Source organism: Bos javanicus, chromosome X (genome assembly GCF_032452875.1).
Source record: "Bos javanicus breed banteng chromosome X, ARS-OSU_banteng_1.0, whole genome shotgun sequence".
NCBI lineage: Eukaryota > Metazoa > Chordata > Mammalia > Artiodactyla > Bovidae > Bos > Bos javanicus.
The window spans coordinates 36,297,235-36,315,787 of record NC_083897.1 but is presented as its reverse complement, the minus strand read 5'-3'; the positions used below and the strand labels follow the sequence as shown (position 1 = coordinate 36,315,787).

At 42.8% G+C, this 18,553-nt stretch overlaps 1 protein-coding gene across 1 annotated transcript; it reads right to left on the bottom strand.

The window, feature by feature from the left end:
• Nucleotides 1-9,863: 9,863 nt before the first annotated feature.
• On the bottom strand, nucleotides 9,864-18,227 carry LOC133242746 (craniofacial development protein 2-like). The gene is made up of 2 exons (XM_061408889.1): nucleotides 10,464-18,227; nucleotides 9,864-10,282 (listed from the first exon to the last, which is right to left on the bottom strand). The coding sequence occupies exon 1, from the start codon at nucleotides 14,358-14,360 to the stop codon at nucleotides 13,008-13,010; it is 1,353 nt and encodes a 450-aa protein (XP_061264873.1). The 5' UTR covers nucleotides 14,361-18,227; the 3' UTR covers nucleotides 9,864-10,282; nucleotides 10,464-13,007.
• Between the last annotated feature and the right edge of the window lie 326 nt (nucleotides 18,228-18,553).

The window sequence follows — 18,553 nt, the reverse complement described above, 5'->3', positions numbered from 1 at the left end:
GACTATATGGAGCTTTGTTGGCAAAGTAATGTCTCTGCTTTTTAATATGCTGTCTAGGTTTGTTCTGTTTTTTCTTCCAAGGAGCATGTGTCCTTTAATTGCATGGCTTCAGACACCCTATTCAGTGATTTTGAGCCCATGAAAATAAATTCTGTCACTGTTTCCATTGTTTCCCCATCTATTTGCCATGAAGTGATGGGACCAGATGCCATGATCTTCATGTTTTGACTGTTGAGATTTAAGCCAGCTTCTTCTTTGTAACATTCACTAGTTTGTTGCATTTTTAGATTCCACATACAGATGATATTACAGAGTACTTGTCTTTCTCTTTCTCTAATTTGACTTATTTTACTAAGGAAAATTCCTCACAAGTCCATCCATACTGTTGCAAATAGCAAATTTTCATTCTTTTTTGTGACTGAGTAATATTCCATTGTGTGTGTGTGTGTGTGTGTGTGTGTGTGCGTGTGCATGCAGCTGTATATACAATACTGCTTTTTTCATTTATCTGTTGCTGAGCATTTGGTTTGCTTTCATATCTTGGCTAGGGTCTTAACTAGTAAAATTCTTCCTCTCCCACAAAATTTTTCTTCTTTTCTATTTAGAGAAGATCCTCTAACATTTATTTCAGGGTTAGTTTAGTATTGACGAACTCTTAATTTTTGCTTGTCTGAGAAGCACTTTATCTCTCAATTCTGAATGATAATCTTACTGGGTAGATATTCAGGTTGTAAGTATTTCTCTTTCAACATTTTAAATGTCAATATATAATGCCACTCACTCTGGCCTGCAAGGTTTCTATGCAGAATTTAGCAGATATCCTTATGGAGTTTCCCTTTTATGTGATTCTGTGATTTCTCTTGCTGCCTTTAGAATCTTCTCTTTATTTCTAACTCTTGCCATTTTAATTATACTGTATCTTAGTGTGGGTTTGTTTTGGTTTATTTTGTTTGGTACCCTGTGTGATTTCTGTACTGTCTTCTGGTTTGGGAAGTTTTCAGCCATAATTTCATCAAATACAACTTACCATCTTTTCTCTCTTTTGTTCTTTTGAGACACCTATAATATGAATGCTGATAAGATTAATGTTATCAGTAGGTCTCTTAAACTGTTCTCATTTTTTTGGGGGGTGGGGAGTTTCTTTTAGCTATTCTGATTGGTGATTTCCATTATTATTCAGTCCTGTGTTATTGTCAGGTCTGCTGTTAATTCTTGTTTGTTTTTTATTTCTGTTAATGTATTCTTCAGCTCTGTCTCTTTTTAATATTTTCTGGTTCCTTGTTAGAATGTTCACTGTGTTTGCCTGTTTTTTTTTTTCTAGTTCAGTCAGCATTATTATTACTGATTCTTTGGACTCTTTACCTAGTTAATTATTTATCTGTTATTTAGTTGTTTGGTCAGAGGTTCAAACTACAGCACAATTGCACTCATCTCACATGCTAGTAAAGTAATTCTTAAAATTCTCCAAACCAGGCTTCAGCAATATGTGAATCATGAACTTCCAGATGTTCAAGCTGGTTATAGAAAAGGCAGAGGAATCAGAGATCAAATTGCCAACATCTGCTGGATCATTGTAAAAGCAAGAGAGTTCCAGAAAAACAACTATTTCTGCTTTATTGACTATGCCAAAGCCTTTGACTGTGTGGATCACAATAAACTGTGGAAAATTCTGAAAGAGATGGGAATACCAGACGACCTGACCTGCCTCTTGAGAAATCTCTACGCAGGTCCGGAAGCAACAGTTAGAACTGGATGTGAAACAACAGACTGGTTCCAAATGGGAAAAGGAGTACGTCAAGGCTGGATATTGTCACCCTGCTTATTTAACTTATATGCAGAGTACATCATGAGAAACACTGGGCTGGAAGAAACACAAGCTGGAATCAAGATTGCCGGGAGAAATATCAATAACCTCAAATGCGCAAATGACACCACACTTATGGGAGAAAGTGAAGAGGAACTACAGAACCTCTTGATGAAAGTGAAAGTGGAGAGTGAAAAATCTGGCTTAAAGCTCAACATTCAGCAAACGAAGATCATGGCATCCGGTCCCATCACTTCATGGGAAATAGATGGGGAAACAGTGGAAACAGTGTCAGACTTTATTTTTCTGAGCTGCAAAATCACTGCAGATGGTGACTGCAGCCATGAAATTAAAGGAAGCTTACTCCTTGGAAGTAGAGTTATGACTAACCTAGACAGCATATTAAAAAGCAGAGACTCTGTGGGAGAGGGTGGGGGTGATTTGGGAGAATGGCATTGAAACATGTATAATATCATATATCAAAGGAATCACCAGTCCAGGTTCAATGCATGATACAGGATGCTTGGCGCTGTTGCACGGGGATGACCAGAGATATGGTACGGGGAGGAAGGTGGGAGGGGGTACAGGATGGGGAACACATGTACACTTGTGGCAGGTTCATGTTGATGTATGTCAAAACCAATACCATATGTAAAGTAATTAACCTTCCATTAAAATAAAAAAATTTATATTAAAAATAAAAACTAAAAAGCAGAGACATTAGTTTGGCAACAAAGGTCTGTCTAGTCAAGGCTATGGTTTTTCCAGTGGTCAGCTATGGATTGAGAGTTGGACTATAAAAAAGCTGAGCGCCAAAGAATTGATGCTTTTGAACTGTGGTGTTGGAGAAGACTCTTGAGAGTCCCTTGCACTGCAAGGAGATCCAACCAGTCCATCCTAACGGATATCAGTCCTGAGTGTTCATTGGAAAGACTGATGTTGAAACTGAAACTCCAATATTTTGGCCACCTGATGCGAAGAGCTGATTCATTGGTAAAGACCCTGATGCTGGGAAATATTGAAGGCAGGAGGAGAAGGGGACGACAGAGGAAGAGATGGTTAGATGGCATCACCAACTCAATGGACATGGGTTTGGGTGGACTCCGCGAGTTGGTGATGGACAGGGAGGCCTGGTGTGCTGTGGTTCATGGTGTTGCAAAGAATCAGACACGACTGACCAACTGAACTGACTTTCTCTTGGTCTTTCAATGGAGACCAGTCCTTCTTTCTTCCCGTTTTTCTCTGCCTCTCTGAATTTCAGTGCATCAATTATCTATTATGGTCTTGAAGGGGTGATCTTGTGGGGGAGCATCTCTGTACAGTCTGTACCATATTCAACGGGGGGTGGGGGTGGGGCTGGATTTGATGAATCACAAGTCACATCTTTCCTTAGGGTGTGCCAGCACCTATGGCTGGGAAGTTCAGTGGTGCCAGGTCTGAAGCCAGATGTGAGGCAGAGACTTCCTTTTCCTCAGTGGCTTTCACTATCCTATTGGGGGCAGGGTGGGGTCCCAAGTTTCTGGAGCGGAAGCCCTGAATATCAGGCCAGATCTGGCTGTGTTCCCTCAAGTATGTACGCTCCCGTCTCCCAGCACTGCAACCCTTCCCACAGAGGGACAAGAGGAGAATGTTCTGGTTAGGAAAAAATAAAAAGGAGCAAATCTACAGGCTGGCTGATTACAGAGGTCCAGGCTACCTCCAACTTGCCATCTGTGCCAGCACCAGCAGTAGCGTCTCCTGCCCTGCTTAAACATAGCTTCTGGTTTGAGACATCTTGATCCTTCAGAGCTGATCACTTCCCCCAGCCTCTGTTATCCCTGCCCTTTTGAAGAGGGGTGCTATTGGGCAGGTGAGGCCCTCATGGGCTCTGGGAACATACTGGGTCATCTGCTGTGGCAGTCTGGCCTCCATCAGAGATCAGGACTTCTCCTGATACACTGGCTATGTAAGTGCCCTCCATGAGCATGGGCCCGGCTCTCCCACCCAGATGCCGCCCTGGGCCAGATGCACCGCTCTTTCCCACATTCCAGCTCTCTGCCTCATTATGGCAGCCCCTGCTCCAGTGCAGATCGGCCACATGAAGTAAGCAGGGTGTGTGTAGGGGTGGGGCAGTTGTGGGGAAAACAGGCATCCACAAATGCGGTCTCAATCTGTCCTCTTCATTGTGGCTTGGGAGCAAGCCCCAGAGCACATGCTTCTGGAGGGGGGAGTCCAGGCTTCCCACAGACCTCTTGTTAGTCCACATGGCTCTGCAACCAGCTAAGGGCGTTTCTTTTCCCTGTGTCAGACCCCAATATTTGTGTTTCCAATATGTAGCTTGAACCACTCACACCTAGGGCATATCTCCAACCGTGTAATCTCCCTTATATTCTAAGCCCTCTCCCTTGGGCACAGGTCAGGACTTGAATGATTCTTTTCCCTTCCTACCCTATTCCCCGTGGATCTTTCTTTGAGAGTAGGTTTGGGAATTTTTCTGCATTTTCCGATTAGTTTTTTGAGCTAATTGCTCTACATGTTGATGTATTCATTTTTTTTAAATTCAAGTATATTTTATTTACCATGTTGTGTTTCAGTTCAGTTCAGTTTAGTTCAGTCGCTCAGTCGTGTCCGACTCTTTGAGACCCCATGAATCGTAGCATGCCAGGCCTCCCTGTCCATCACCAACTCCCAGAGTTCACTCAGACTCACGTCCATCGAGTCAGTGCTGCCATCCAGCCATCTCATCCTCTGTCGTCACCTTCTCCTCCTGACCCCAATCCCTCCCAGCATCAGAGTCTATTCAAATGAGTCAACTTTTCGCATGAGGTTGCCAAAGTAGTGGAGTTTCAGCTTTAGCATCATTCCTTCCAAAGAACACCCAGGGCTGATCTTCTTCAGAATGGACTGGTTGGAACTCATTGCAGTCCAAGGGACTCTCAAGAGTCTTCTCCAACACCACAGTTCAAAAGCATCAATTCTTCGGCACTTAGCCTTCTTCACAGTCCAACTCTCACATCCATACATGACCACTGGAAAAGACATAGCCTTAACTAGATGGACCTTTGTTGGAAAAGTAATGTCTCTGCTTTTCAATATGCTATCTAGGTTGGTCATAACTTTCCTTCCAAGGAGTAAGCATCTTTTAATTTCATGGCTGCAGTCACCATCTTGATTTTGGAGCCCCCAAAAATAAAGTCTGACACTGTTTCCACTCTTTCCCCATCTATTTCCCATGAAGTGATGGGACCGGATGCTATGATCTTCGTTTGCTGAATGTTGAGATTTCAGCCAATTTTTTCACTCTCCTCTTTAGCCTTCATCAAGAGGTTTTTTAGTTCTTAAGTTTCTGCCATAAGCATGGTGTCATCTGCATATCTGAGGTTACTGATATTTCTTCAGGCAATCTTGATTCCAGCTTGTGCTTCCTCCAGCCCAGCCTTCCTCATGATGTACTCTGCATATAAGTTAAATAAGCAGGGTGACAATATACAGCCTTGACGTGCTCCTTTTCCTATTTGGAACCAGTCTGTTGTTTCATGTCCAGTACTAACTGTTGCTTCCTGACCTGCATAGAGATTTCTCAAGAGGCAGGTCAGGTCGTCTGTTATTCCCATCTATTTCTGAACTTGCCACTGTTTATTGTGATCCACACAGTCAAAGGTTTTGGCATAGTAAATAAAGCAGGAATAGATGTTTTTCTGGAACTCTCTTGCTTTTTCAATGATCCAGTGGATGTTGGCAATTTGGTCTCTGGTTCCTCTGCCTTTTCTAAAACCAGCTTGAACAACTGGAAGTTCACAGTTCATGTATTGCTGAATGCTGGCTTGGAGAATTTTGAGCATTATTTTACTAGCGTGTGAGATGAGTGCAATTGTGTGGTAGTTTGAGCATTCTTTTGCATTACCTTTCTTTGGGATTGGAATGAAAACTGACCTTTTCCAGTCCTGTGGCCACTGCTGAGTTTTCCAAATTGCTGGCATATTGAGTGCAGCACTTTCACAGCATCATCTTTCAGGATTTGAAATGGCTCAACTGGAATTCCATCACCTCCACTAGCTTTGTTCATAGTGATGCTTTCTAAGCCCCACTTGACTTCACATTCCAGGATTTCTGGCTCTAAGTCAGTGATCACACCATCGTGATTATCTGGGTCACGAAGACCTTTTGTGTACAGTTCTTCTGTGTATTCTTGCCACCTCTTCTTAATCTCTTCTGCTTCTGTTAGGTCCATACCATTTCTATCCTTTATTGAGTCCATCTTTGCATGAAGTGTTCCCTCAGGTGTACAGCAAAGTGATTCAGCTTTATATATACATGTATTTTGGCTTCCCACTTGTCTCAGTTGTTAAAGAATCACCCTGCAATGAAGGAGATTTGGGTTCAATCCCTGGGTTTGGGAAGATATGCTCAGAGGGTCATGACAAGCCACTCCAGTATTCTTGCCTGGAGAATCTCATGGACAGAGGAGCCTAGCAGGCTACAGTCCATAGGGTCACAAAGAGTGGGGCACATCTGAAGCAACTGAGCTTGCACAGGCACACGTGCATATATCTATTCCTTTACAAATTCTTTTTCCATTTATGTTGTTAAAGAATTTCTAGCAAGGTTGCCTGTGGTTTTGTAGTAGGTCTTTGTTGGTTGTCTATTTTATATATAGCGGTGTCTATATATATGTTAGTCCCCAACTCCCAACTTATCGCGCCCCCCCCCACAACTTCCCATTTGGTAACTGTCAGATTGTCTTCTATGTAGATGTGTTTTTGATGTTCTTTGAGGGAGGCAGTTTAATCATTTGAAGTAGTCCTACTTTTCTGTCTTTGCTTTTGTTGCCTATGCTTTTGGTGTCACATACATAAAATTACTTCTAAGACCAATGTTTACAACTTCTCCAGGATGTTGTCTTCTAGTTGATTTATAGTTTCAGATCTTGCATTTAAATCTTTAATCAACTCTGCATTTAGTTTTTTATATGATATAAGGTAAGGGTCCAATTTCATTCTTTTGCATTCAGATTTCTAGATGCCCATGGCGATTAATTGAAGAGATGGCGAGGTGAAATTTAATCACGATCATCTCAAGGAAGAAATGAGTGACAAGCCTATAGGAAAGGCACTGGAGTGAGGGACTTGGCCAGGAGCATGTAAAGTTTGGGGACTCCCATTTGATTCCCGCTGATACGTGAATGTGATCCTGGGAAGATGGGCTCTGACTCTTGGCACATAGACTTGCTCTTGACCTCTTCCAAGCAAGAGAAGCCTCTGGGCCAGCAGTATTGTGCTCTTATCATGAATCCATGGGCACTGCTTTGGCTTTTGCATTTGGTGTCATGCAAATGCGTGATCTTAATACAAAGGCATAGAGTTCCTCTTGCCTACTGATAAAATAAGCTTCTCATTTAAGTTCCTTTGACTTCTGATCCACTCTCTAGTTTATGGGTTTTACTATATTGTCAAACAGATTCTTAGACATACTTGGCAGAAGAGAGTGATTCTTTCCCTTTCAGTCTTAGATAATCCAACTTCTGGTAATATTTTATATCACCACACTGTTGATTTCTAATCCGTTTACCTCTCTGGCATGCATTTCTGATAAGATACGTACTCAAAAATCTATCATACAAGGTGCATGTAATGAACTGCAAGTCATTAGAGAACGTGAAAAAATTAATACTCAAGAGAATGATTAAGAAAATTTCCTTGGGAGCTGACCATATAGGCTGGCCTCAGATGGTTGCTAGTTTCTGAGTCACAGAAGATAGGGTGGACACAGGCATAGAGAAAAGTAGAAGGTCTTAGGGAAATCATTGTATCAGTCAATAGAGGTTGTTATGGACACAGCTAGAGGGGTCAGTTGAAATCTATTCATAGGGAACCTGTAGAAGTGGAAGTATAAGGAGTTTCTACTACTCTTTGTGAGTGCTAATGAGCAACCCCTCCCCCCTAAAGCACAGCTTTTGCAATAGGACTTGACATGTCTGAATCACAATATACCGTCCTTTTCCAGGAGAGCTACAGACATCTGATATTGATTTATTGTTGATCTACTTGGATATACCCTTTCTCAACTCATGACTTATTATTGATGTTTTTCTCTTTTAACCCTAAGTGTCTTTGGATCCTTTTTAAACTCTATGCATCCTCAATTCTCTCTACAAGGTGGCAGTATATCCATGGATATTAAAATATATACCAGTGCTACTTTAGGGAAACAAGGCCCTCTAACATCCACTTTTGGTCGACCTCAGGACTTTGCTGATAGCTCAGTTGGAAAGATTCTGCCTGCGATGCTGGAGACATCAGTTCAATTCCTCGGTAGAGAAGATCTGTTGCAGAAGGGATAAGCTACCCAGTCTAGCATTCTTTGGCTTCCCTTGTGGCTCAGCTGGTGAAGAATCCGCCTGCAATGTGGGAGACCTGGGTTTGATCCCTGGGTTGGGAAGATCCCCTGGAGTAAGGAAAGGCTACCCACTCCAGTATTCTGGAATACTCCAGTACTCCAGTATTCTGACCTGGAGAATTCCATGGACTGTATAGCCCATGGGGTCACCAACAGTCAGAAACGACTGAGCAACTTTCACTTTCAGCTCTTCAGGCCTAGCAATCTGTTACCTTCCCCTAACAGCAAGTATTTCAGTAAGTCCTACAACAGGGCATTAAAGTGTGATAGTGTTAAAGGGTGATAATATATACAGACCTGGAATCACAGCACTGACCTATATGTAGACATAAGGTCTCTCTGTCCATATCATCCTGGTAGCTGCTTTAACTGATTAATTTTCAGTAGGCAGGGATGATAGTTCTCCCTCTTCCTTTGAAAGGACAACAAATCCAGGGTCTCCTTCACTCTTAATGATTTTAAATCACATTCAGTGACTGACTTTGAATCATCAGCTGTGTCTCTCAGGAGTTAAAGTGCCAGAAGGATTTAATTAGGGAGCTGCAGTCCAGATAAAGGATACCATATCATTGACTTACAATCTGAACTCAATTCTTTTGATGCTGATGGTTAAACTCTGTGTTTTAACTGTTTCTAAAATGTTTTCTGAAGACACACGGGATTGCTCTGGTAGAAACTATGCTTTATATATCTCCATATTTGATTGACTACTCCTTGAACCTATTTAAACATTTCAAAATGAAAGTTAACACCAAATTAAATATTCCATACTCTTCTTTTTAAACCACGAAAACTTGTAGAACTTGGACTAACAAAAGACTTTATTGGGTAAGAATATTTTATGACTGTAGTTATTTAGAAATACTAGGGGATGGTGATAAATATAAGACCAGCTTTTACTCAGTCTTATAATAATACTTGTATCAAAAGTCTCTACCCTGACTTCTCTGGCTGTCCAGTGGTTAGGACTCTGTGCTTTCCCTAGAAAAAATCTTTTCCCACAGTTCAATCCGTGGTCAGAGAACTAAGATCCCACAAACGGCATGGTGCAACCCCCCCAAAAAAAATTATCTGTGTATGGTGATCCTGTGTCTCATCTGCACCGGGATTGGGCCACCTTCACTGCCCTGCACTTGCGAATACACTGCTCCCACCAATTTCTCAGGATAACAGTGGCCTAATTGATATCTGGTCTGTTCCGTCCAAACATTGTTTTAATCCTTGGGAGTACTAATTGTGGGTTTTAGTTGTATCAGCATTTTGTGCCTCCTGAGAACCTTTAGTTGACAGCATAGGTGAGTGATGCAACAAAGCCCGTTATGACGTAAGTGGCCAGGATGTGATTTCTGCCTGCCTCTCTCAGGCGAAGTATGACATTCACCATCCCCATGTGAAACCCTCTTCCCATCTGGGTTCTGGCAATCTAGACCCTAATGTCATTCCACACCCCAAACAATGGCTGTACCACACCACTACTCATTGCCGCTGAGATCAATTGTTAAGCAGGATTATCCATCTTCAATGCAGACTCCTGAACCAGTCCAGACCTCTACTCTCTGGTTAACTGGGGACCTGAGGGTCTGTTCCCTAATCTCTCAGGACCCCACATCCCTCCCCACCCAGGTGCCCACCTCTTTTCTTCCTTCCTCCCCATCCCATCAGAAAATTCACACACACACAAATATCATCTTTTCACCATTTGATGTTTATTTTAATCGCAGCCATCAGTTTACTATGTTAGTGTGAGAGTCAGTCTTTTCCTGGTTGTCCTTTTCTAAGAAAGCAGACCTCTGGAGACACAATTCTAAACTGTCTGACGTTTTCTATTCAGTTACCGGCTGCCCAGGTTGTACTTCTCCAGGGTCTCTGATTCTGGGGTGGCTGAGCTTATCTTCTCCTTTGATTCTGCCTCCTTCTTTGACTCCGCCTCATAGTTTGGTACCCATTTCGGCTTTGATTCAGTTTCTTACGTGCACAGGAACAGAAAAAACAGATTGGTTTTCTTGTTTTCTTCACCTTCTTCGACTGAGTGCCATATGACAGGATTTTCTTTCTCAAGGTTCCTTTTAGAGGTCTTCTGACCCTCATGGTCATATTTCCTGCCTTGAAAGATGAGAGAAGGGCATTAGTTTTGAGGAAAGAGGATACCAATTGAGTTGGAAGGGAGATTTCATGAAAAGGAATGTGGGCTGCTGGGGGCATTTGTGGCAGACAAGGGCAGTGTAGAGGACTTTGGCAACAAAGTCAATGGAGAACGTGGGGAGTGTAGATGGAATCATCTTACCTTCACACTGCCTCTGTATCTCTGTTGACAAAGGGTCTTCTTTCGTCCTTTCATCCTTGAAGCAAACCGCACTGCAACTCTTCTTGGCTGCCGTGGCCTCCTGGTTACCTTACTTATGATGATAGCATGAAGTGGCCTAACCCAGAATCTCTGCCTCTGACCTCCCTATATATACCTTCTCAGGACAATGAGGAGCCACACCCTTCAATCTGATTGGTCAGCTAGGCACTCCCCCAGCCAATGGTGGCTTTGGGCTCTTAGACATCACAATGTACCACTGTGCCCATCAGCATGGGTTAGTGGGTGCTGAGGGCGGCCATGATATAGCTTTCCCACCGGTGACACCTCTGTGTGTCTGATTCTGGGGAGTGGTGATTCAGGGGCATGGTGTTTCTTCTTATGACCCTCAGACTTTCCTTCAGTGCCCTTTATTCTTTGACTTATATGTCCCCCTTCAACACTCCTGCCTCCTCCATCCCTGTATGAACCTCTGCCAAACACTTTTCATCACATTTCAGCACTTCAGAGTCCTCTAGTCACTTCATCTTTGGCCCACCCTCTTCCTATTGGGGGTTCTTGAGGGGCTTAAGGAACTTAAGAGCAAGCACTTAACATGGAAAAAGGTAATTAAGAACAGGTTGGATGTTTTTGCTACTCCAATGAGCTTTAGAGACCCCAAGACTTGGTGAATCCTCAGTCTGTTGCCCCAAGGTCTGTACACCATCTCCATAAGATTACACATCAGAGCAAAGAAAGTGTTAAATGCCTGCTCCACTAATATTGTTGGGGACACTTCAACTCTCATATTGAGTAGGGAAACTCAACTTGCCACATCTACCAGAAATACATTCCTGATTAAAAAGCAGAAAACAGTAAGGTGCCCAAAGGCAAGAGTCAGATGACCACTGCACCACTGACTCTTGACTGAATCACTTCCGCAGTGGTCCCTCATTGACAGTTATCGTCAGGTAGGGCCCACAGTGGAGCTGACCAATAGCTGAGCGGGAGAAGTACCAGTAGCTACCTCACTGACAGATGGTTGCATATGGGCGGGGCCCAGGGATGCACTGTCCAATTGCTGAGCAAGACCTGTTGCTTAGTAACAGGATGTGGAGTAATAAGGCACAGCAATGGCTACCTGCTAAGGGCTGTGCTCATGCTGCTCTGTTACATAAGGATACTTTGGGTCCAGTGTGCTTTAATCTTTTTGACTGACCCCTTTCAAACCTCAGATTTTAATTTCACATGCTGGTTTAACTTTTGTACATCATTCTTTCATTGTATTCCCAGGCATGCCTGTCAGCAGTGCTTATCTATATGCCTCTCCAACAGATGCCACATGATCACATGTGCCGCATATAGTATAGCTAATATTTCAAAGCCAACAAGAATGTGACAGCCAGCCTACCTTGAGAACTACTTTGACAAACCTTAACCTCACAGGGATTCTTATTCTATTCAAAGTGTAACAGAGCAGAATGAGCACAGCCCTATGCAGTTAGCCATTGGTGTGCTTCATTTCAACCCACCCTATTCCTAGGCAACAGGTGTTGCTCAGCCTTGCATGGTGCCTCAGATGGCCCCTTTCGCAAGCAGCCAACTGTCAATGAGTGACCATTCGTTGTCCTGCTCAGCTATTGATCAGCACCACAGTGTGCCCTGCCCCCAGTTACTTTCAAGGAGGGACCATTGGGGAAGTGATTAAGGAAGGGTGGTGTGGTGGTCATCAGCTTGAAAGTGAGAGAAGAGGCAGATTCAGGCATTCTTTTGGAGGGCCCGGAGATCACCCAGCCTTGGGCTAGTGGATGAGCTGGAAGTCCCAGGGAACAGGCTGGGGACTACATCCTTTAGTGATTCAGAGCCCTCACGAAGGCCCTCCACTAGCCTTGGCCCAGGCCTTGAGGAATGGTGAACCTCTCCCCCATCCCTGTCTCTGCAACCTACTAGCAGTGGCCATCTTTCTGGGTCTCAGTCTGTGAGAACTGGTCTCCTTACTTGGACAGCCTGAGAAGACAGGACATATTGGTTTGGGTGCCTGGTTGCATCAAGGATGAGAGCTGGGCAGAATGTGGGAACCTTGCCCTGAAGGAGCTGCCAACTAAGATCTGTTTCTGCTTAACCGGGATGGGACATTTCAAAGTGAAATTGTGCCTTGAGACTTTGCCCTCTCTTGTCAGGACAGAAAATAACATTCATCTGATAGAGATATATAGGAACATCATTACATGACCATGATCTAACCTTAAGCACAAAGAGTGTGACACCAAGAAGTCTGCAACAACTTACCACAACTCTCTCTAACATTTGCTTTTGAACATACTTACTGAAAACTTTCAGTAACATTGGGTTCTTAGGGCAAGAGCCACCCATATCCCTGTATGAATCTGTAATAAACCTTTCCCTGTTCCAAACTCTAACATTTAGTTTTGGTGGGCCTCATTCTGCATCAAGCACCTGGACTTGCAATTTTGATAACAACAATACTGTCAAAAGGCTGACTTGGCCTCTCTTAAACAACAGCAGAGACTGGGCAAGTGCTCAGAGTCATCCATAACATACCCACTGACTAGGCTTGTATTCTTGCCACCTCTTCTTAATATCTTCTGCCTCTGTTAGGTCCATACCATTTCTGTCCTTTATTGAGCCCATCTTTGCATGAAATATTCCTTTCGTATCTCTGATTTTCTTGAAGAGATCTCTGGTCTTTCCCATTCTGTTGTTTTCCTCTATTTCTTTGCATTGATCGCTGAAGAAGGCTTTCTTATCTCTTCTTGCTATTCTTTGGAATTCTGCATTCAGATGTTTATATCTTTCCTTTTCTCCTTTGCTTTTCACTTCTCTTCTTCTCACAGCTATTTGTAAGGCCTCCCCAGACAATGATTTTGCTTTTTTGCATTTCTTTTCCATGGGGATGTTCTTGATTCCTTTCTCCTGTACAATGTCATGAACCTCATTCCATAGTTCATCAGGCACTCTATCTATCAGTTCTAGGCCCTGAAATCTATTTCTCACTTCAACTGTATAATCATAAGGGATTTGATTTAGGTCATACCTGTACGGTCTAGTGGTTTTCCCTACTTTCTTCAATTTAAGTCTGAATTTGGCAATAAGGAGTTCATGGTCTGAGCCACAGTCAGCTCCTGGTCTTGTTTTTGCTGACTGTATAGAGCTCCCCCATCTTTGGCTGCAAAGAATATAATCAATCTGATTTCGGTGCTGACCATCCGGTGATGTCCATGTATAGAGTCTTCTCTTGTGTTGTTGAAAGAGGGTGCTTGTTATGACCAGTGCATTTTCTTGGCAAGACTCTCTTAGTCTTTGCCCTGCTTCATTCCGTATTCCAAGGCCAAATTTGCCTGTTACTCCAGGTGTTTCTTGACTTCCTACTTTTGCATTCCAGTCCCCTATAATGAAAAGGACATCTTTTTTTGGTATTAGTTCTAAAAGGTCTTGTAGGTCTTCATAGAACCGTTCAACTTCAGCTTCTTCAGCATTACTGGTTGGCGCATAGACTTGGATTACTGTGATATTGAATGATTTGCCTTGTAAACGAAGAGAGACCATTCTGTCGTTTTTGAGATTGCATCCAAGTCCTACATTTCGGACTCTTTTGTTGACCATGATGGCTACTCCATTTTTTCTGAGGGATTCCTGCCTGCAGTAGTAGATATAATGGCCATCTGAGTTAAATTCACCCATTCCAGTCCATTTCAGTTCGCTGATTCCTAGAATGTCGACATTCACTCTTGCCATCTCTTGTTTGACCACTTCCAATTTGCCTTGATTCATGGACCTGACATTCCAGGTTCCTATGCAATATTGCTCTTTACAGCATTGGGCCTTGCTTCTATCACCAGTCACATTCACAGCTGGGTATTCTTTTTGCTTTGGCTCCATCCCTTCATTATTATCTCTAAAATTCCTAACCTCTATAAGCTATAGTAAAATATGCTAACGTTACAATATTCCTTAAATCTTTAACTTCTAACTATTTTAATTATTTCTAAGCCCTAAATTTATTCAACTCCTTTGCCATAAACATTTTCCTCACAAATAGGCTTCAGATAACAATCCCTCCCATGGCCTCAAGCTGCAGCCTATATGCTCATCCTGGAACACTCTTTTGTAAAAGTCCTTGAACAAATGTCAATGATTAACTTTATTAATTGTTCTCTGAGCACAGCTGCAGAAGGCTTTGTGCCTTCTCATGCTCCTCTCAAGAACAATCAGCACCTTAATATTCCTTTTCTGTCAACTCAGCCAAGGAGAGGAAAAAACAAGTCAGAATCACAAGGCCTAACTCCTTCATCCTGAGTCTGTGCCTGAGGGAAAAAGAGAGGGTGTTGGGGCCATGCCTCAATTTTGTCAGCAATGCCTAACGCGGCTCCCAACATGACTCTGTGCAACCCCATGGTTTGCAGCACACAAGGCTTCTCTGTCCATCACCAACTCCCAGAGCTTGCTGAAATTGAAGTCCATCGAATCCCCAATGCCATCCAACCATCTCATCCTTTGTCATCCCCTTCTCCTCTGGCCTTCATTCCTTCCCAGCATCAGCATCTTTCCCAATGAGTCAGTTCTTTGCATCACGTGGACAAAGTACTGGAGTTTCAGCTTCAGCGTCAGTCCTTCTAGTCAATAATCTGGACTGATTTCCTTCAGGGTTGACTGGTTTGATTTCCTTGCAGGCCAAGGGACTCTCAAGAATCTTCTCTACCACCACAGTTCAAAAGCATCAATTCTTCAGCCCTCAGCTTTCTTTATGGTCTAACAATCACATCCATATATGGCTACTGAAAAAACCTTAGCTTTGGCGTATGGACCTTTGTCAGCAAAGTGATGTCTCTGCTTTTTGATATGCTCCCTGGGTCGGTCATGGCTTTTCTTCCAAGGAGCAAGCAACTTTTAATTTCATGGCTGCAGTCAGCATCTGCTGTGATTTTGGAGCCCACAAAAATAAAGTCTGTCACTGTTTCCATTGTTTCCCCCTCTATTTGCCATAACATGATTGGACCGGATGCCATGACCTTGGTTTTTTGAATGTTGATTTAAGTTAGCTTTTTCACTATCCTCTTTCACCCTCATCAAGACGGTCTTTAGTTTCTTTATGCTTTCTGCCTTAAGCATGGTGTTGTCTGCATTTCTGAATTTATTAATATTTCTCCTGGCAATCTTCATTCCATCTTGTGCTTCATCCAATCTGACATTTAGCATGATGTACTCTGAATATAAGTTAAATAAGCAAGGTTACAATCTACAGCCTTGATGTACTTCTTTCCCAGTTTGGAACCAGTCCATTGTTCCATATCCAGTTCTAACTGTTGCTTCGTGACCTGCATACAGATTTCTCAAGAGTCAGATAAGTTGGTCTGGTATACTGATCTCTTTAAGAATTGTCCACAATTTCATGTGATCCACCCAGGCAAATGCTTTGGCATAGTCAGCAAAGCATTTGTAGATGTTTTTTTCTGGATTTCCCTTGCTTTTTCTATGAACCAACTGATGTTGGCAATTGGATCTCTTGTTTCTCTGCCTTTTCTCAATGCAGCTTGAACATCTGAATGTTCTTGGTCTATGTATTGTTGAAGCCTATCTTGGAGAATTTTCAGCATTACTTTTGTTGTGTGGGTGATGACCCTATCACCATTGTCATTTCAAATCAAGTTCCTTCTCACATTAGTCTGGATTTGTTTTATTTAATTACAAAAATAGACATAAATTCTTTGGTGTATTTTTTATTTCCCTCTTAAAAGGTATTAATTAACCCCCAGTTTGGAACAACAGACTGGCTCCAAATTGGGAAAGGAGAATATTAAAGCTGTTTATTGTCACCCTGCTTGTTTAACTTATATGCAGAGTACATTATGCAAAATGCTGGACTGGATGAAGCATAAGCTGGAATCAAGATTGCTGGGAGAAATATCAATAATCTCAGATATGCAGATGACACCATGCTTATGGTAGAAAGTGAAGAAGAACTAGACTCTGTTGATGAAAGTTCAAGAGGAGAGTGAAAACTGAACATTCAGAAAACTAAGATCCTGGCATCTGGTCTCATCACTTTATGGAAAGTAGATGGGGAAACTATGGAAACAGTTACTGACTTTATTTATTTATTTTTGGTCTCCAAAACCACTTCATATGATGGCTGCAGCCATGAAATTAAAGGACCCTTGCTCCTTGGAAGAAAATTTATCACCAACCTAGACAGCATATTAAAAAGCTGCGATATCACTTTGCCAACAAAGGTCCATCTAGCCAAAGCCATGGTTTTTCCAGTGGTCATGTATGGATGTGAGAGTGGTACTATAAAGAAAACTGAGTGCTGCAGAATTCCTGCTTTTGAACTGTGGTGTTGGATAAGACTCTTGAAAGTCACTTGGATTGCAAGAAGATCCAACCAGTGCATCCTAAAGGAAATCAGTTCTGATTATTCATTGGAAGGACTGATGCTGAAGCTGAAACTCCAATACTTTGGCTACCTGATGAGAAGATCTGACTCATTTGAAAAGACCCTAATACTGGGAAAGACTGAAGGTGGGAAGAGAAGGGGATGATAGAGGATGAGATAGTTGGATTGTATCACCAACTCAGTGGACACGAGTTTGAGTAAGCCCTGGGAGATGGTGATGGACAGGAAGGCCTGGCGTGCTATGGTCCATGGGGTCGCAAAGAGTCGGACACGACTGAGTGACTGAACTGAACTGATCGAACCCTCTTCAGTGCTTCAGGTCGTGTTCTGGGTGCAAGGCACACATTGGTAACCAAAACCCAGGACCCTTCTCTCATGGGGCTTACATTCTAGGCAGGGAAGATGGAAGGTAAACATTAATGACAAAATAGTGAATTATACAGTATAGAGAGAACGTTATGAGTTATGAGAAATGGGGAGTTTTCCACCCCAGAGGTTAGTGCGGGTACGGCCTTTTCAATCTAGGGCTTTTGAGCAAAGACTTAATTAATGACATGAGGGACTGACCTTGTGGCTATCTTGGGGAATAAATTCTGGGCAGAGGAAATAGCCATGGCAAAAGCCCCCAATTGGTATGGTCTATGCCCTTCCAATAAAACAAGGAGGCTTGTGCAAGTGGGACCAGGTGAGTAGGAAGAGACTAGAAAGTGATGAGCTGCTGTTGAGAGAGAACAGGGCAGGAAAAGGAGGAAAGTAATGTTAAACTTATATTTCCATTTGCGTGATGAATTGATTCACAGTATACAAACCACACTGGGCTGTGGTGGTAATGAGGAGAGGCATTTGTCATAGTCTGATGGCAAGGAGGTGGGGGAAGGGTTCTTTTAAGTAAAGACACCTGAGATGAAGCCCGAGCCACCTGAAATAAATAGATCACCAAGTGAAAAGTTGTGCAAGTGCTTCCCAGACAGTGGGGGAGAAAATGCAAAGGCACTGAGACCCAAGAAAGCTGGTTATACATGCATTGAATATGAATGGAATCTAAGGTATGATGTGGAAATTGCAAAGAAACATGGACTTGGAGGTAGAAAGAAGACCTTTAAAGGACACTTGGGCATATGTTAATTTAATGTCTGGATTACTGCTGCTGCTGCTACATCGCGTCAGTCATGTGCGATGCTGTGTGACCCCATAGACGGCACCCAACAAGCTCCTCTGTCCCTGGGACTCTCCAGGCAAGAATACTGGAGTGGGTCGCCATTTCCTTCTCCAATGCATGAAAGTGAAAAGTGAAAGTGAAGTCACTCAGTCGTGTCCAACTCTTAGCGACCCCATGGACTGCAGCCTACCAGGCTCCTGTCCATGGGATTCTCCAGGCAAGTACTTACTGGAGTGGGTTGCCATTGCCTTTTCTGAATGTCTGGGTTACTGTGCTTCAAAAGAGCATTATTTGTTTTCTAAAATATATACCTGAGGCAAAGCAATATGGAAATTTAAAAGGTATAAAAATGAAATTCAGTTCAGTTCAGTTGAGTACAGTCGCTCAGTCATGTCCGACTGTTTGCAACCCCATGAATCGCAGCACACCAGCTCCCTGTCCATCACCAACTCCTGGAGTTCACTCAAACTCACTTCCATCGAGTCGTTGATGCCATCCATCCATCTCATCCTCTGTCAG